This window comes from Amblyomma mixtum, chromosome 8 (genome assembly GCF_055824585.1).
Source record: "Amblyomma mixtum isolate Tamu chromosome 8, ASM5582458v1, whole genome shotgun sequence".
Taxonomy (NCBI): Eukaryota; Metazoa; Arthropoda; class Arachnida; order Ixodida; family Ixodidae; genus Amblyomma; species Amblyomma mixtum.
In genome coordinates, this window is record NC_143019.1 from 33,452,774 (window position 1) to 33,472,382 (window position 19,609).

Below are 19,609 nucleotides of genomic sequence, written 5' to 3' on the forward strand. Positions count from 1 at the left end.
ATGGCTTTGAATGCAGCTGCGTGGGCCACGATCTGTTTTGCCTGTGCTTTTGGTATGTCCTCTGTGTGTATTTCTGCTTGCATGAAACCAATATTGCTTGTACTTTGGGGGGAGAGGCTCTAGTGCGGCACACTAAAATGCAGTAGTTACTTGTGGAATGTACGCAACACATTATTGCGCGAAGTATGCTACCGATAATAACGAATGCGAGCAGGCGCCGTTTTTTGAGCGCTGAATAAACTAGGCAGTAATATAAAGCACCTGCTGTCGGATGCCAAGGCTACTACCGAACCAATGGAAATCACAACTGGCCTCAGAGGGTGGCATAATAAAGAGTATATTAGAAGTCGCATATTGGGAATTGTGGAAACTTACTGTCGTTGGGCTTCTCACCGAACACAGAGAAATCTGCTAAAGGGAATTCCAGTTGTTCTCTCCTTAGAAGGCATAATATTATGGTCTGTTCCTCAAGTTATGGTTTGGTTTGGTTTATGGGGTTTAACGTCCCGAAGCGACTAAGGCTATGAGAGACGCAGTAGTGGAGGGCTCCGGAAATTTCGACCACCTGGGGTTCTTTAACGTGCACTGACATCGCACAGTACACGGGCCTCTAGAATTTCTCCTCCAAAGAAATTCAACCGCCGCGGCCGGGATCGAACCCGCGTCTTTCGGGTCAGCAGCCGAGCACCATAACCGCTGAGCCACCGCGGCGGCACACGTACGGATTTAAGACGCACATTAATCACTATGCACCCCTCCTGTCCAGCATTTTTGGATAAAAATTTTGAGTATTAGCAAACTGTAAGGTACTGGCACCGAAATATTACAGCTAATGGTCCATTCTTGCGATATGTAGCAAAATCTTTCTTTTATAGTGTTTCCATCGCTCATAGTGTTTCTTTTATAGTGTTTCCAAAACTGTCATAGACAACCGATGGGGAACGCTTTTGACGATAGTAAAAATGTTAATAGCAAAAAAAATTCAAGCCTCCCGTCGGCCAATCTGCGGTCTTACCATATATGAAAAAAAAAAATGTGTTCATCAACTCTTTCCCGTTCAGAAATGCTTTTGTCCAGAATTGTTGGGTACGATGGCTGAAACCATGCTGATTGCGTTTTGTTTCATTCTGAAGACGGGTGGTACCGGATTCAGTATTTATTCCGCCAGTCTACTTTTGTCCCGCTTTTATCGGTTCGAATTTTTCTTGGCATTGTTCCGCCGCGTACTGAACACACCCCGCCAATTTTTAGCGATTTTAGGGGAAAATTAGTACGTTCATTCTGCGAATAAATGCGTCACTCTAAAGATGACCGCTACATATGTGGCTACGGGGGTTGTACCCTTACGTAAGAAGCAGCGGTCGTTTATGGGAACACGCAGACTAAGTGCGTTGCGACCAAAGTAAGCACGTTCCAGTCTTTGGGTACGTACGCAATATTGGGCATCGCATTGGATAGCCTGCCTGTCATCTTTACTTAATGCAACGCGTTTAGGAAATGGTCAGACGCAGTAATAACAGACAGTGCTCAGCGCAATCATCGGTATCTCGTTGTTTCAGCCAACGTCTTCGCTTCGGTGGACGTGGTTGTTGCAACGCGCGTCTCTTCTTTCACTCTTTCCTCTCATATCTCCTCTCTCTGCACGTGGCAGCGGTGGTGGCTCGGCTTGAGCCAGTCGGCAGACCCGTGCAATTCCCTTTTAAGGCGAAAGCCTTTAATGCCGCATACTGTCGTGACCAAGGTGTGTTAGCAAGTTTGTACGCGTTTCGGCGTCACTACTTAAAAAAAGATCTGTGCCGAGGCTGGAAATCGAACCAGGGCCTTTGGCATTTGAAATAGAGGTGCTACTACTCCGCCACATGAAAAATAGAAAGTAAAAAAACATACAGTGCGCCAGGCAAGGCTTTCGCCTTGCAGCACTTGAGAAAGCCAAAGTGCCCTCTGATATTTTCATCCTTCTCTCAGTCGCAACAACAACAGAACGAAATTCTGATTTTCACCTCCGCAATTGTGGTCTCCAGCCGCTGGCTAATAGTAGAGGTATCGGCTTTATTTGCGCGACATGTGGTCAAGAGACTTTTGTTCCTGACTGTACATAACTGACCTTTCCTTTTATAATCATCACGAGAAGTTTAGCATTCCGTTATTTCATGAAGTTCACCAAGATTACAGGCGACATAGAGATAGCGAGGTTCAACATTAAACCTTGACGGTTGCATGCTGGCAAATAAAAGTGCGGTGCTTTATTGTGACCTCCCTTTCTGATTATACCCTTGATTTCAGTGGCGCTGCTATCTTGCTGCGACGCCAGTGGCACTCCGGCTCTCCAAAATTGCACATCTGTGAGTAGTTTTCTTTTCAAATCCGACATTCCAAGATTCGCCACTGGAGAAGGGACATGAGGCACACTTAATGAAGCAGTAAAGCTATTCTGTTCTCTTCTTAGCCAGAGTAATGTACAATGAAATCAGAGAAGGCCACAGTGGCTCTTGCGTCTACATGAAGTAAGCTATGTGGCGTAACAAAGATGCATATCTTTTCGCTCCCAGGACTCGGACTGTTCTGGAGGCCAGCGATGTGTCACGCACTACAACTTTTCAACGGCTGCCAACTGCGAGAGCTACAACTACTGTAAGCATTCTTGTACATAAGCCGATGGACGAAACTTGGTGTAGTTCTTCTTGTTCGCGTAAAATCTTCGGCGACTCCGATTATCATCGCAGTCTTGGTTGAAGCAGCAGGTATGTGGCCGCGGAGGCTTCTTCAAAGGTTAACGTTTGATCACAACGCTAAATCAAAGTTATTGTCTTAACATTAAGACTTAGCCCTCGAACTTCAGCCCAGTATAACGCAGTGTGACCTTTTATATAAAAGTAGCTGCAAAGAGATTTAAGGACAGTTTGGCCCTGTTCTATTTATTTATTTATTTATTCAAGGTACCTACAGCGCCTTGAGAGGCATTATTGTTAGGAAAGCATGCAGTCAGGAGTGAATTTCTTTGCCGAATGCCCAACGAGCCGTCCTGCTGAATCTTTAACATTTTTTTTCCCGGAATTTTAACCATCTACTCAAATAATTCACGACTGTAGCAGTGCTAAGGAAAACAAAAATAGTAAAGCAACGAGAGGAAGAAGCGCGGTCCTGCCGTTCTTTTTTTTAAATTCTTTGACACTGGCCGAAATCTTGGAAATAAAATTAGTTGATTCAGTTCTTTTCCATTATTACTTGAGTAAATTTAAAAGTTCGTTGTTCTGTTTTACCACCCTCAGCCTGAGCGTGAAAAAGAAGGGACGTGTTGCAGTGACAGGTTAAATTACGTCACAGCCGAGGAAGAGTTTTTCATTCAGTATGCGAGTTGTTTGAGAATGACCGCGCATTAAAAAGGCAACACCTTTCCTACCTTCAATAGCAACCATTATCGCAGTTTTCTTCCATATGCTGACTCTTTTACCTTTTTTTTTTACGACGACCACAATGCACAACTGCCTTGCTAAGATGCACGTTTCATTTTCCTTCCAGGTATCGACGTTTCTGAGACCTCCTGCTCTGTGAGTTGTCCATTTACTTATTGACGCTTCACTTTCACTGCGTTCCAGCCCAGCAGTGCGCACACAGTGCATAATGGATACAGTACATACTGAAAAGAGCGCTTAAGCTGAATCTTCACCGGTGGACTTGCGCTAATGACGTCCTAAAACTAATTTTTCGTTCTATAGCTGCTGCTGCAGCCGCCAAAGCCATGGCACAGTGTATCTCCGCCAGAATGAGCAATATATGAAACATACAGCCGACATGTAATTACAATCTTCCTCTTGCGCAATTTCGTAAGTGAATAACAATACAGTTCCCCTGCGCAGTGCAGGACAGAACACACATGCCACTTCCAGCCTGCGTCGCATCGTTCCGTCCCTAAAACACTCGTTTCTAATCGTTCGCCAGTAAATGTGCCTGCCTTCTTCGCAACATTATCAAAATATAGTTGGTACTCCAGGACGTTGTTGCTGGAGGGTTGCTATGCGTTTGGAAAGCTAACCGTTCTTGTGAGGTAGTCGATTTTACAGCCTTCAATGTATTACTTGTAAAACAGAGCGAACACGAAAATAACCACAGGACATAATAAGGGAGTACTTACTCATTTACATCCACCCGAGCGCAGCCAATATGGCTACAAAGGAAAGCTATTAAGCTTTCTCAGAAACTTCGTAGTTAAAGAAAAATTTGTCCTGGTCCGGGGTTCGAAACCGGGACCACCGCTTCACCGGAGCAGTCGCTCTACCAACTCAGCTAACCGGGACGGCAAGCTTATGGTAGGGCGAGAGCGAATTGATCAATAACTCGAAGTGGGAACTGTGTTGGTCAAATGTTTAGGGGAATCCCCCAAGGTGGAGTAGATTTGTAATAAGGGAGTACTTACTCATCGACATCCACCCGAGCGCAGCCATATGGCTACAACCATACCGAACCCCGAACCCCTGACCAGGACGAATTTTTCTTTAACTACGAAGTTTCTGAGAAAGCTGTATAGCTTTCCTTTGTAGCCATATGGCTGCGCTCGGGTGGATGTCGATGAGTAAGTACTCCCTTATTACAAATATACTCCACCTTGGGGGATTCCCCTAAACATTTTACCAGCCACAGGACATGCAGAAGGGCACACATGCGCTTGCGTGTCGCTTGTGTCTCGACGTCGTTACGCTCGTTCGGGAAGAATCAGAAAGCGGGTGACATACGTCCTCCATCGCGTTAGGAGCGTGGCAACACGGATATTCTGTTTGCACGGATCGACGATGTTGACAGGCTGACTTATAAATTCGGCTCTGTTCTATAGGGGAAACTGAGCTCCTCGGTGACCTTTAAGTGTGAAAACATAACGTGCAGAGTAACTTCCCTCCGCACAGTGGGGTATCTGAGCTTATTGATCAAACTATGTTCTTCTCTGTGCTCCCCAGCTGATCCTAGCCTCTTCTTAGTTGTGCGAACTTGAACTGTAGCGTGCGTGAAAGATTTGTAAGCGAGGTAGCATCTATAACAGATGGCACAACTGACAAAGGATATTATAGATTAAATGTAACTGCGACAGCATAGACTTGGCCATTTCGGGTGTTCAAAGCAGTCTGCTCTTGAAAGTAGTACCATTTCCACGGTTTGTCACTAAGCTTCCTGAAGAGGGAGGGGGCGCTAAACAACTAGCTAAAAAGTAATTTTTTTTCTAAAACCTGAAGGTAAGCCTACACATTGACACACTGCTTAGGAAATGCCTTAATAGTAAAGGCCATATTTCTCATTACATACAGTACTCTAGACAGAAAGACTCAATATACTAGTCAGTAATCTAGCAGCCATAAGGTTCTGCTGCACCTATTTTTCGTTTGTATTAAGCATGTCGAACAGCTGTCCTTTGATCCATTTATTTACATGCCTCTTTGCCGCTGGTCAGCTCGGTTTTCAATGTAAGCCGGTAAAAGGCTCGCGAACCTAACGCCACCAGAGGTAGCTACCATTCGCAGTGAGGCAAAAAAAAAGTGCTTCAAAAGTAGGATTGTTGCAAAATACGTCCTTATGATTCTGATTTGTTTATTATTATTCTTAAACTTGACCTTCTTTGCTAGTCCGTTTCTTAAACGTCCTTTGTGGTATTTTATTCCACCATGTGCAGTGCTCGCCTGGCTACACCTGCCGCCTGAAGGACTGCCCGAGTTCTCCCTATGAATGTGAGTGTACACGCCATCATGCGCGCAGTATGTTATCTTTCCACTATAAATGTCGCTTTCGGTTCTTCAACCGGCCCAACTATCTGATTCATACACCAGTTGACTTTATCACTAACGCAAAGTTCTAGATAGCCTTTTCAGTGGTTAAACAGCGTAAGAAATATTTCAGATCTACAGATTACCTTTGCCTCAGTGAGGGTGCCAAAATAGAGCCATATGGTTTTCTATAAACTCCGCAATAGGCTGATGTTTAGCAATAACTTTAGAAACAAGCTTCACCTTTCATCTGGAACTTCCCTCGCACCGTTCGGAGAGTCAAATTCTTACAAGCATGTAGGGTCGTCCACTCTAAGTACGAACACGGCGCAGCGTGGCCGCGCTCCGCGGGGCGCGAGCGCATCCGGCGCGGCCGCGCATTGAAGCTCTGCGGCGCAGGCGCACACGGGCGTGGAGGCGGTGCTTCGTGTCGTCTGCTACGCTCGGGTGCGCACAGTGCTTGCTCTGCGGTGAAGCGCGCCTAACTCTCTACATGATAAGACCGCTCGTGGGCACCGAGACAGCACTGCGGGAAAGCGCTCTAACTACAGCGCGTTGTCGCGGGTTGCGCGCACGGCAACGTAAGCACATGAGGGTTTTTAACATGCGCTGACATCCCACAGTACGCGGGTGCCTTGCGCTTCGCCTCCATTGAAACGGGGCCGCCTCAGTCCCCGTTTCAATGGAGGCGAAACGCAAGGCACCCGTGTACTGTGGGATGTCAGCACCCGTTAAAAACCCTCATGTGCTCGAATAACCTGGGGTCCTCGACTATAACGTCTCTTGTAGTCTGTCGCTTCCGGACGTTAAACCCCATCAACCAAATCAATTCCAACCCGAAATGACAAGTTTGCAGCAATACATGCATATCACTGAGATCGTGGCACTGCGACGAGAGGCCGCTGAGTGGTCGTACGTGCAACCAGCAACAACGCGCTGCAGTTAGTGCGCTTTCCCGCAGTGCTCTCTTTGTGCACACGAGCGCTGTACTCATGCTTAGAGTTAGGTGCGCTTCCCCGCAGGTGCGCTTCACTGTGCGCACCCGCGCTGCAGCAGACGACACGAAGCACCGCCTCCAGGCCCGTGTGCGCCTGCGCCGCAGAGCTTCGATGCGCGGCCGCGCCGGATGCGCTCGCGCCCCGCGGAGCGCGGCCACGCTGCGCTGTGTTCGTACTTAGAGTGGACGACCCTGTACATACTCTGCGGTGACTGAGAATGATCCAAACAGCAATATTCTTAACTTGAGCTGTTCTTCAAGCATATGTGGCCGCGACTACAATGACTGACGAGCGCACGTAGAATTCCTGAAGGTTCCCTTCTATCACAACAAAGCTATAAACGCGTTGTCCTTACGCCGGTCTTGGGAAGTGTCCAGTACTAATTGTAGTTTGTCTACTTAACCTTTCTAAAACGGCATATTTCTGTTCTGCCACAGGTCTGCTCGTTGAAGACACCAAAAGCAGATGCGGGGCTGTCAACGTAAGTATATGCACTTTTCAGCTTTTTTCCAAGGGAACACGCTAAATTTCTGAAAAGATACCCAATAGTATATGGAGCACATCGTGCCGATCAGGTTGTAGAATATTTGGAATTCTATGCTTCGAGAAAGAATGTCACTTCACTGAAAACACAGTAGTCGTGAAGGCATCGAGCACGCAATGCACTGAGGAATTAAACTTAAGTGCCAAATCCGCACCTGGAAATTCTAAAATTTGAGACTGCTTCCAAGTCCACGTAATCCTCCGTTAGGAGAAAGAGCACTACAGAACACATATTGTGCAGCGGGCACAATAAATGCACATTTCTTGTGGAGAGTGTACAACTTTTATTTTATTTCTTAATGGACGGTTTTCCGCAAAGGAAAAACTTGAGGGTGCCCTCCAGCTCCACCTCAAGGGTATGATGCGACAGAGTCAATCGGTTCCTTAAGCGGCCTAGGGTCCTCTTTGCGTATCACTTGAAACACACTGACCCTATTCTTGCTTTCACAACCACGTAAGGCTTTAAAGCTCCCTCCAGCGCAAGTACTCCTTCTCTTTGGCCTCGGTTTTTCCTACATGCTCATATATGCGGAAATGGTCGTTCTCTGCTTTACATTCTTAGATCGCGGGTAGTGCTCATACTACTACTGGTGCAGTGGTTAAGCGATGCATCACTGCGCCGCCAGGTGGCTGTTGAAAACACAGGTGCTGATGCGGCTTGTGAGACCCAAGTCGCCCTCCCCGAGCTCCCGTAAGGCTCATGCGTTGCGATACGGTGGACCGCTCGCAACTGCATTGCACTTATTTGAGTTATCTCATAGTCGCATGCCACGTTGGGAGGTAGCTCACGACCGGTGGGAAGTTTGCCAACAGCTACGACGTACAGGTTGTGATGATGTCGCAAGGACACGTGACCGCATTCGACCAATCATTAATTTAACTACTCCCCTCCGCAGGGGGCACATTGCCACCTGCCACGGTGGGAAAGCTGTGACGTCGCTAGGTCACGTGATTCTGGTTGCAGGTGGGCCTCATGCTTTTCTCTACACGCCACCATCGACACTCCAGCACTGACACCGAGTTTTCCGCCGAAAGAGGCCATTAACGCCCTCCCGTTAAAACTAAAGCGGTGGGCGAAAAGGCTTAGGAACTGTCCTGTCGTATTAGGTATACGGGCACGAATTTAAGCCTCGGCAGCAGGAAACGTAGATCGTCACTGGCACTGGGATACCCATTTTAGTGGACAAGCTGATCTTAACGTTCACTGTTCGGTTTTAATAAGGCCAGTGTCTTCAACTCTTGGTTAAACTAATTGTTTCTACCACAGGCTCCAGTGTGTGCGGAGGACGAGACCTGCACGTACATCTTCCAGAACATCTTCTGCTACAAGTGTCCCTGCTACGGGTCTTTCAACGTTACCTGTGAGTGCACTTTCCCAGTTATATCCACGCAGTCTGAAACTATTCTTGAGGTTGGCGTAAAGCTGCCTACATCGTAAACTGAAATGTGTGCTCGAGCACTTTCTTCTTGGCAAACCATGTATTCTACTCGAGAGCTTCGAATGTTACTGGCTGCATTTTTCAGGCCTTAAGAGTGAGCAGTATCCCTCGTGCGGAGCCAACAGCATTGCCCTGATCTTCCGCGGCAACTACACCTGCGACGGCTGCAGGTCCGGAAGCGATGTGCCGGTTGCGCACGACTGATTTTCGAGCGTCAGGCAGCAGTCGTCACCATGACACAGTGTCAGGCTTCACCAAGAACCCCGGCACACGAAATACGGAGTGCTCACAATGCTTTTCTACCGTCAATCACTTGCAATAAAAGATGTTACATGACCCATCAGTGTCGTTATGCCTCATTGTTTAGTCTATTTTAACCAGTGTCATAGCTCTTCGCTGCAAAACGACAAAGCCAGGCGGAAAACGAACTATGCCTAGTTAAAGTGCGTTTCACGGCAACAAAGGGCATGACGACAAATAAAGAAGGCGTCTCGTTTTTAGTGATTGAAGAAGCATTTCTTGACATTTTGCACTTCAAGGATGGGTAGCGATAGCCTTGTCGCAACGCCGAGGGTCAACTCCTTGTCCAGTCGATTCAGGCTGCTACAGAAAGAGTATTATGACTGGCGAGACTGGGCCGCCTATTTGCCAAATCCAACCGACACAGCCGGCGATGGCAGCGCCACCTAGCTGCTACCTGAAGACTTTCGCTAATAAATCAGCGCTGAGAAAAAAAAATGTTGCTGGCCTCACTCAACTTATTGCCGCATACCAAAGAAAAAGTTACTTTCAATAACCGTAGACCTTTCATAAGCTAGAAAAGACAGAGTAGTAAAATACAGGCATCTCCACCAACCGCCTTTCCCACAAACTGACTGTGGTGGCATGGAGAGAGTTTTCACGTTGCAGATCTTTGAGGCTCAGCTAAACTGCCACCCACGAGCGAGATGTGATCGAGGAGTCCTTTTCGGTTTTGACGTCCTAATTTGAATGTTGCGGCGGGAAATATTCGCGTTGGTATTGGGCCTCTAATATGCGTCATTTCTCTCATTTCGGTCCATTTTGTAGCACCGTTTCTAAATAACTATCCAATAGCGCCAAAAACTACAAGCCATTTAACGACGATAACGCTTGATCTAACCGCTGCAGAACCAGCCTTCTGATTGGTGCCGCAGCTAAAAAAAACTCGCACGCAGGCAAGTCGAACAAAAATACCGTCAGGATTATTCAATGGCGCTGTGAATTTTGAATTCAGTTTTTCTCCTCATTCCACTCGTACCTGCACTAATTGGTTCAAGCAAGGCGTACCGTTGCAATCTCTGATATTTAAAGGCACTAACTAGAAATACTTTTGTTCTAGTGCAAACTCCATTGTCGTCCACGCTATATTAATTTTGAATCCTGAACAAATAATTTCGGGACACTGCCATGCGATTGAGCCATCACTTCTGCAACCCTTCTTAAGTAACGTCTACAGGAGATGCATTCGCGTTACATTCGTTATCGTTTTTTCTGTGGATATACCCTCAGAGTCTAAGCATTGTAGAGGGGAATGGGTTTATACAATCGAATTCTGATGTAACAGAAGTTCAATCAAACATTTATGTAATTCTAGCCAGCTCAGTTTCGATAAAAAAACAGAACTAAAGTTGCTTATGTTACCAACGCGTAATGTCGATGCGGGAAGGTGGTTCCAGTCAAGTCATGTCTTGGGAATAAAGACGATAGAAAATGAAGTAGAGTAGCATGCCGCAACAGCTACTCTTTGAAGGTGGCCGCGCCGAACCGATACATAACATGGTCACTAGATAAATTCTAGTGCTGGTATATAGGGTGTTGAAAAAGCTTGTAAAAGAAACACAGGTGAATGACGAGCCACTAAGATAGGTAGGCTGTGACCCGATTTCATTAATGTTATAATGGCAGTGCGATTGGTAGAAAGACTGTAACGCACTGCATTATTTTGAATCATTGCTAGTTTATGGATTAAATTGGCAATATTAGGGTCCCAAATCGTAGCTGCAGAGTCTAATTACGACCTTACTACTCTTAGTTTAGTACCACGAGGATATTGACTATGCTTGCATGAATATCTTGATGGACACTTCCCCATTCTAGCAAAATATGGAGAATTTTTCTAGGAATTTAACACACACTGCATATGCGTCATCATCTTGGTTAAATTTGTTTCTGCAGCTTAGCGTACTAAGGCGGAGCATTTCCTTCCTGCTTTCCGCTTCTTATTTTCTATACATGTCCAGATTCTGGTTTTATCCCCTGCGATTATTCATTTCACCTTCTGCCTTTTCGGCCACGCATTTAACACTATTCATTATCTCGTTAGGATATCCTGCGTACTTGCTGTCGAGTTTTCTCGCTATCTTCCTCGACTTTGAGTCAACACCCTTTCTGCACAAGTATTTAAACGCTTTAGGTGCACATCTGTATCCGTCCAGTTTCCTCAGCCGTTCTTCATATCAAATTCTTCTCTCTTCTTCCCGCGCTTCTGAGCGCCCGTACAGCCTCCTTTGTGGTATTGCGTCGAGCCCGTAACGCTACTTAAAAAAAAAAACCCCGCAGTCGCAACACGGACAAGACAAAGAAAGGATGCACACAGAGGCGCTATCATTTGTGTGTGTGCGTGTGTGTGTGTGTTTGTGTTGCCTGCCTTGAAGGCACCAGTCCTCCAACTCATTTTTATTAACGTCCACCGCCATACATTTACATTTCCTTTGTTATCCTTAACACTACGACCACGGGAATAACGCCTGTGCGTGCGTCGACATCTGTATGAGTACCGCCAGTCTGCACCAAAATATGCTCTGTTGATTCTGTCGATTTACCACGCGCCGCATATTTGTCATCTTCTTAGTTAAATGTCTTTTAGCTTCGCGTTACGAGACGCCCTGATCACGCTTCAAAACTGCGCGGATTCAGTGCCATCTGTGGAGCGGTGCCAGAACTTTGCATTCAACCTTCTTCATACGCTCGACAGACGTCAGCACAACCTGAAAAATACGTTATACTTATAGGCTTTGGACTTTTTGGTTTAAATCGAAAATCACCGATAAAACTAAGGCGAATTCAAAATGAAATTCAGTTTCAGCAGAAAAAGGTCCGAATCTCTGGCATGCATGTCATAACTTGCTGGCTATTCAGTACCAGTTACAGTAGGTCACAGGAGAAAATTGGGAAAGTATTGGAACCAGAAACGTGTGAGGCCGTATCTTCGGAAATTCTGCCTCCGAATTCGGCGTCCGGTGTTTTATCAACTGAGCTGCGGCGGCGGCTGTCCAATCATCTACCTTAGAGGGTGTTTAAATTGTGTTTAACATAACGTTTAGAATCATAGACTGATGTGCAAAGTATAACCAATCCCTTTGTATAGCCTTCATTGATTACGAGGAAGCATTTGACTCACTGGAAACCTCTGCAGTCATGAAGGCATTGCGGAATCGGGGAGTAGAAGAGTGTTATGTAAGCATACTGGAAGATATGTTTAACGCCTGCGCAGCTACCATAGTCCTCCATAAAGAAAGCAATAAAATTCCAATAAGGAAAGGTGTGTATCAAGGGGACACAATCTCACCAATGCTATTCACCGCCTGTTTAGAGGAGGCGTTTCGAGGCCTGGATTTGGAACAGTTGGGAATAAGGGCCAATGAAGAATACCCTAGTAGACTGCGATTCGCTGATGACATTGCCTAGCTAAGTCACTCGGAACCTGAACTGCAAAGCATGATCAATGAGTTAGACTGGCACAGCAGAACGGCGGGCCTTAAAATTAACATGCAGGAAACCAAAGCAATATTCAACAGCCTCTCACAAGAGAACACCAGTTCACAATTGGTAGCGAAGTGTTGGAAGTTAATAAGTCTACTTGGAAATAAGTCTACTTAGCGCAGGCAGTGACCGTAGATCCGATGAACAGAGCGAAATAACTAGAATTATTAAAGATAGGTGGAGTGCACCCGGCAGGTTCTCACAGATCATGAATAGCAGTTTACCAAAATCCCTCAAGAGAAAAGTACACAACAGTTGTATCTTACCGGTACTCACATATGGGGCAAAAATGGGGACTCTAACGAAAAGGGTTCACCCTGAGTAAAGGACAACGCAGCGAGCTATGGAAAGGAAGATGTTAGGTGTAACGTTACGTAACGTAACGTAAGAGATATAAAGGAGGCAGAGCGGGTCAAGGAGCAAGCAAGAGTTGATCATATCCTGGTGAAAATCAAGTACAAGAAATGGGCTTGCGCAGGATATGCAATTCCAAGGCAAGATAACCGCTGGTCCTTAAAGGTAAAGCACTGGATTCCAGGGGAAGGCAAGAATGGCAGGGAACGGCAAAAAGTTAGATTGGCGGATGAGATTAAGAAGCTTGCGGGGGTAGGGTGGTCTCAGCTGACACAGGACAGGGTTGATTGGAGAGATATGGCAAAGCCCTTTGCCCAGCAGTGGGCGTAATCAGGTTAATGATTATGATTAATGTGTTCACCAGTGCCGCCCTAGTCTATTGCAGCGGACAGCATGTCCTGTATTACCATGAGCATAATACAAAACGTAATATAGACCCTCCCAAATTTTGAATGAGAGTAAGTCTTGCATCGTTGAATGCGGCGTGTAAAATTATTCTCTCTACTATACCGTTTGCGCATTCGTACTGTAATTTAACGCATGACGTTACATTTAATGGTCTCTCTTCTCTAGTAGCATCTTATCTGCCTGATTCAGTTAGAAATAATTATGCCGGTTAAGTTAGGTTAGGTTAGGTTAGGTTAGGTTAGGTTAGGTTAGGTTAGGTTAGGTTAGGTTAGGTTAGGTTTGGTTAAGTTAGGTTAGGTTAGGTTAGGTTAGGTTAGGTTGCACCTGTGTGCCAGGTAGTTTGTTGTTCTGTGCCCAGCGTCTCGCGTGCGTTGTACGGGCAGCAACCTTGCTTGCTAGCCTCGTATGTTTAGGGTCACTTACGCTACCTGTGAGTTTCTAAAGCCCTCGTCTTCAATTCGCTGTGTAAATCTTGTGCGTGCACGTGTTACACGCGGCATACGAGCATAAGAGAATGATATACAATATAAAACTTTATTTTTCTATACAAGGATCACAGCTCACAGAGTGGAAAAACTGTGTTTCTACAGGGGCGGCATGCTCTTGAGACCTCAGCCTCAAGGCAATCAACACGTGACAACACACACGTACAGTCGCGAGCAATATGAAAACGAACAAAGTTTGAGCATTAATTTATTATTTACTCCGTTAAGAACTGTGACAAGCACAGTTTATTTTGTGTTTTAACGACGTTTCCGCTTGGCGTTCAATATTTAAAAATCATTCTAATATTTAGTGCAGAAATAACTGGAAAATTTGCAATTCTGTGAAAAAAGTTCGTTCCCTTTCGTAATGCTCACGACTGTACACACACTGAGCTGAATGAAGTTTAGAACGCGTGGGACGACTCAAGCATTGTCTGGAGCTCAGAACCTTAGGATGAGGAACTAGGCTATGAGGGTTGAAACCACGGGCAGGTTTGGAAAGGGATCTAACCGGCGAGGGCACACTTTGAGAGAAAATGCAGTGTTGTTTAGGGGATACAAAGATCACGCTGTCAACGTCAACATGTCACAGATGCTTCCACATCGTTGTCATCCTGATTATGATTGCCTTGCTGTGGTATTTCCAACGGTCCAACGCGCTCTAACCGACAGGTTCTCTACTCGCACTCACACATGAGCAACGGTTCGAATGTACATAGTGTCCATTCGCGGTTCATCAGCCTAGGGCGGAGGCGACCTTGATGAGGGGCGTGAGGACGGCGCGGATGTTCTTGTCGCCAGGAGTTGAGTCGAAGGTGATGCTCTTGCACTTGTCGCCGGAGCGGTATCCTGTGCACACTGTGCCCAGCAGCGCACCGGCGTACTTCTCCAGCAGGACCTCGGTGAATTCGCGCACCTCCGCACTGCACTGGCCCTCGACACTCTTGTACATGCAGGCCTCGAACTCGTTGTACTTGCTGCGAGGTGGAAAAAGAAGAAAACAATGAAGGCGGATAAAAGGAACGAAACAGAAAGAAAGAAAGAAAGAAAGAAGGAAGGAAGGAAGGAAAAAAGGAAGGAAAGAAAGAAAAAATAAAGAAAGGACGAAAGAAGGAAATAAAGAAAGGAAGAAAGGAAGAAAGAAAGGAAGAAAGGAAGAAAGAAAGAAAGAAAGAAAAAATAAAGGAAGGAAGAAAGGAAGAAAGAAAGAAGGAAAGAAGGAAAGAAGAAAAGAAGGAAGGAAAGAAAGAAAGAAAGAAAGGAAGGAAGGAAGGAAGAAAGAAAGAAAGAAAGAAGGAAAGAGAGAAGGAAAGAAAGGAAGAAAGAGAGAAAGAAAGAGAGAAAGAAAGAATGAAAGAAAGGAAGAAGGAAAGAAGGAAAGAAAGAAGGAAAGAAAGAAAGAAAGAAAGGAAGAAGGAAGGAAGGAATGAAGGAAGAAAGAAAGAAAGAAAGAAAGAAAGAAAGAAAGAAGGAAAGAAAGAAAGAAAGAAAGAAAGAGAGAAAGAAAGAAAGAAGGAAAGAAAGGAAGAAAGAAAGAAAGAAAGGAAGAAAGAAGGAAAGAAAGAAGGAAAGGAAGGAAGAAAGAAAGGGAAAGAAAGAAAGGAAGAAAGAAAGAAAGAAGGAAAGAAAGAAAGAAAGAGGGAAAGAAAGAAAGAAAGAAAGAAAGAAAGGAAGGAAGAAAGAAAGAAAGAAAGAAAGAAAGAAAGAAAGAAAGAAAGAAAGAAAGAAAGAAAGAAAGAAAGAAAGGAAGGAAGGAAGGAAGGAAGAAAGAACTTCAGCTTTAGAGCTTCAGAAAGAGCTGCAGTAGCTTCAGCTACGATTATTTCGAAATTGATCACGCCTATCCTTCCCTCACATTCCTGAATTCCGGAGTTCGTCATTTTAGTCTCCCTTATTACTGCGTAAAAGAGGGCCAAGTCGCTTTCGGACTTCATGCACATACCAGCAAGTTCCTCCAATCCTCTGCTTGTTTGGTAGCCTGGAAGCCAAGTCGAAGGCAGCGGTGACGCTTCGGAAGCACTTGTGGATGGAAGCTCCAACCTTGTTCATACACTCGACGTTCTTCAGATAGTCTGTGAAGCGTACAAAAGAAAAAGTGGCACACTACTATAATGATGGCCTGTGAATCACTTAAAATTAGGAGTTAACCTCGGCCGCTGTGTGAATAAACCCTCTTCAGCTGTCTTCTAATCAAGACTTCGCCAGCATAAGTACGTGTCCTTTGGAATGCCAATTCTGAAGATCGGAGCCTAGCTATTGGCGTCACTAGATCCTGTAATCCGGTAATTCCTGTAATCTTTGTTGTCACATCATTAGAGGTGCTTCAGTGTTCCCAAGTTTGACCTCCAAGAAACTGTGCACATTGTCTTGTCTCCTGAGAAGCATGTATCGCACACTCGAATCCGAACGTGATTCCTCAGTTCTTCGAGGTTTAAAGCAAGGCAGATGAGTGGTACTGTTTTAAAATAGTTAAACCGAATAGACGTGCGAAAGCCTGTGTTTAGCCTGGTTGGTTCTAGCTTTTGCGTTGCTTTGTCATCGGCACGTCTGACGACGGTTTTAGACTCACGTTAAGCTCTGATCGAAGTTGAGTTGATCTGGTCTATGCGCACCGCAAATGGAAGTTGATAAAGGGGAAGATTTGCAGTGCACAGTTTGAGAGTGTGATGCAGTTTAACAGGAAACGGGATCGGCTACGGTGATAGCAGAGTGCTCTCGTGCAGTGGCCAGCGAAGCTGAGGTGTTCACTCCGCCTCTGATTCGACACCTCGACGCGGGAATTTATATATAATTATATTATTTCTGCATAAGCTAAGGACATCCTCAAGGTCACGCTTTACAAAGACTCATCAAGCCGGGTTTACCTCGTGAAGTAGTGCTTTCGTGCTAATATTTATACATTGAAATATTGCGCCGTACTTTGTTGCTGCCACCGTTGTTTGAGGAAGTGGGCTTAAATGTGAAAACCAGCGCAGGACAAAAAGTAAGTGGCACCTAGTAAAGCATCACTTATTCTGAATACGCTGAATATTCCACAGGTTACGAATTTCACCGAAATTCGCTTCAGGTGACAATACTACGCATGAGCAGTGTACGCTCAGTTTCGGCGCGAGTCCTTCCACTCTGACGTTTCCGTTATTCTTCGGAGCTGGTTTCTCGGCTCATACGTTCTGCCCCTGTCCTTAACTGCGCCGCAACCACCACGAAGATACGCCCTGTTCCGTCTCACTCACCCTTGTGGTAATCAGTAGACTCGTCACAGCGTCCCTCGATCTCTTCAGTGAGGTCGTCGAGGAAGACGCTTCCGACACCCTGGACGACGCTTTCCGTGCAACGCTTCAAGTAGTCCCGACTGCACTCCACGGATTTCAGCTGCGTGCTACGAAGTTAGAAAAAAAGGCGTAGGGGGGGGGGGAGGGAAAGAGTTTACTTCGTTAAATAGCAGAGGCTAAAAAGTTCAAAACAGTGAAGGATTGTAGCATTCAGGCCATTAACGTTATGTGCCGCATGCAACAATCGATGGATCATGGTGGAGGTCCAGGACCACGGTGGAAGACTACAAGCTTATTCAATGGGTTTATAGCCGCCTTCTCTTATGAGCACTATGGGAGCCAGTTTACGGTTCACAGAAGCAAACAAAGCTACCAAACTCACGCGCAGAACGGCTTAAGCTCGGCAGGGGTGGCGGGGACCTTCTCTGTGGAGGCGAACAGGAAGAGGTCGGCGGCGCAGGCATCCAGCTTCTTGGGGTCGCAGTCAGCCTTGGGGGCGGCACAGGCACAGCCGAAGAGGCCTAGAGATAGGAGATCGGCGTAATCATCATCATCATCAGCAGCCTGACTACACCCACTGCAGGGAAAAAGGCCTCTCCCATGTCTCTCCAATTAACCCTGTCCTTGGCCAGTTGCGGCCATTGTATCCCCGCAAACTTCTTAATCTCATTTGCCCACCTAACTTTCTGCTGTTCCCTGCTAAGTTTGCCTTCTCTTGGCAAACACCGGCGGCATACACGTGAATATACTTCAACACTTTTTAACCTATGATAAAGTGAAACGCCTATCAAAGACAGTCGGAAGATCACGGGTCGTAAATCAAACCTAAAATGATCGTATCTATGGCGCAGACATTGCTCTCCTGCGAGAGTTACTGAAGCGTAAAAGAAAAAATTTCTTTCACGTTTGGAAGAAACCTCAGCGGATGTCTTATGAGAGGAAGAACTTATGGGTTGGTCTTCATGCAACTCCAAAGTGCCCACGAGTGGGTTGTTCATTATGTGTTCCCTATACAATATGCGGGCTACTATTCTAAGGGCTACTTCTTTGTTTAGAGAAAGAACTAACAAGCTCTTCCCCACTATAGTAACGCATGCAGCGAAGCAGTGGGGAAAAAGAGAGCCGTGCGAAGAGAAGAACTGGGGGGCTTTCTTAAACACACCCTAAACGAAAAAAAACTGTGATAGCGTCTAGGTTGCCTGCTATGGCGTCTACAGATAGTGTCTAATGTTCTTGCGACTGCCGCCCGAAACTTTGGTTGGAACTGGCTCAGTTGCCCTTAAAGGTATGCATGATTCAACGCCTTCTAAAAGGCTCGCTTACCGTCTATTGCATTATCATAAGGGGTTGTACTTATACGTCCACGTTTTCCACCTTAATCAACCTGCTAATCCCCACCAATCCACTTTAATTTTTTTCTGAGATGGGCCCACTTTCAAAAATTTTACGGGGTCCTTGGAAGTTTGAAGGATTCTGGCAACTTCCAAATTTTCGGGATCCTCAACTTTTGAAATGTGGCAGTACGCTATTTCTATTGATTGTCACGTGTTATTGACGACGTCTCCACCCTCTAAGTCGTATTTATAGATCGCAGTAATGTAGCGTTTAAGGACTATGCAGGAAGACACCCAGCGATCTATGAATGTAACGTAGCGAGTGACCAATTCCGCATATATGGTGTATTCAATTTTAGCCGAATAACTCCCCGATTCCAGGCTTGCTAAAGTGATTGTCGTCTAAGTCCCGCTGGTTCATTAGGAACACGCGGGCCAGGAAGGATTACGCAGGATACACCACCTATTATCAAGTGTATGAGTATACTGCTATCTTGCTATTGCTATTATATTGGACTAGACCGGCGACAGAGAATACGACATAACTGACAAGACGGAGAAGACGGAAAGAAGCTATAACAGCGCTTTAGAGAATCGCACAGAGCTAGCCATACCAAACAATTCTGGACAAAAGCATGATTAGACCCAGAATGAGACATGAATCTAACCGAAATTTTGCAGCCCTTTTTGACACCGAAAACCTGAGAAGGCGCTACCTTAATTTGTATAGGCAAAGCTGTAAACGCAGGGCGCATTTAGGCTGCAGCAGTGCGGACATTGCAGAAACCAGACCAGCGGTACGGTTACCTATATTTTAAGGTTTCCTTGCAGCATGGGTTGACTGAGAACCCTTGGTATCTGCTGTGAATGCTGTGGGTATGGGCTGTGAAGAATCTGCGAACGCCCGAGGTTAGCTTGTTCAAGAACGGCCGCATTTCCCCGGTGTCGTTACACTAAAGGGCATACCTCGAATGAATTCCTGGACTTATATGCTATGCTTTCCTTCTTCTAAAGTTCTATGCTTTCATCTATGCTAGTCTTTGTCTTGTTTCGTCCTTTCATCCACTCAGCGCAGTCAAGCTTCTATACTATACATAAAATTGTGACTAGATAAATTCTAGTGTTGGTATATAGGATGATGAAAAGTTTGTAAAAGAGACACAGGCGAATGGCGAGCCTCTAGGTTAGGTGGGCTCAGACCCGATTTCATTAATGTTACAATGGCAGTGCGATTGGTAGAAAGACT

The 19,609-nt window shown here is 45.7% G+C and overlaps 2 protein-coding genes across 2 annotated transcripts; one reads left to right on the forward strand and one right to left on the reverse strand.

The window, feature by feature from the left end:
* Positions 1–8,931, forward strand: LOC149331960 (uncharacterized). Its single transcript, XM_089555616.1, has 8 exons — positions 1–52; positions 2,284–2,342; positions 2,550–2,631; positions 3,520–3,548; positions 5,657–5,711; positions 7,183–7,226; positions 8,556–8,649; positions 8,813–8,931. Exons 1-8 carry the CDS (start codon positions 1–3, stop codon positions 8,929–8,931), a joined length of 534 nt encoding a protein of 177 aa, XP_089411742.1.
* Positions 8,932–14,476: 5,545 nt separating this feature from the next.
* Positions 14,477–17,764, reverse strand: LOC149331961 (uncharacterized). The gene is made up of 5 exons (XM_089557448.1): positions 17,739–17,764; positions 17,412–17,606; positions 16,991–17,136; positions 15,700–15,829; positions 14,477–14,734 (listed from the first exon to the last, which is right to left on the reverse strand). The coding sequence occupies exons 1-5, from the start codon at positions 17,762–17,764 to the stop codon at positions 14,494–14,496; spliced, it is 738 nt and encodes a 245-aa protein (XP_089413574.1). The 3' UTR covers positions 14,477–14,493.
* Between the last annotated feature and the right edge of the window lie 1,845 nt (positions 17,765–19,609).

What these genes read in the sequence shown, in the direction of transcription:
- LOC149331960 (XM_089555616.1), top strand. Translation starts at nt 1, where the DNA reads ATGGCTTTGAATGCAGCTGCGTGGGCCACGATCTGTTTTGCCTGTGCT. An exon ending in CTCTCCAAAATTGCACATCT is followed by an intron (nt 2,343 to 2,549) that starts GTGAGTAGTTTT and finishes TTTCGCTCCCAG; the next exon opens with GACTCGGACTGTTCTGGAGG. An exon ending in CCCGAGTTCTCCCTATGAAT is followed by an intron (nt 5,712 to 7,182) that starts GTGAGTGTACAC and finishes GTTCTGCCACAG; the next exon opens with GTCTGCTCGTTGAAGACACC.
- LOC149331961 (XM_089557448.1), bottom strand. Translation starts at nt 17,764, where the DNA reads ATGCCGCCGGTGTTTGCCAAGAGAAG. An exon ending in GAGCTTAAGCCGTTCTGCGC is followed by an intron (nt 17,137 to 17,411) that starts GTGAGTTTGGTA and finishes CTAACTTCGTAG; the next exon opens with CACGCAGCTGAAATCCGTGG. An exon ending in GTCTACTGATTACCACAAGG is followed by an intron (nt 15,830 to 16,990) that starts GTGAGTGAGACG and finishes TACGCTTCACAG; the next exon opens with ACTATCTGAAGAACGTCGAG.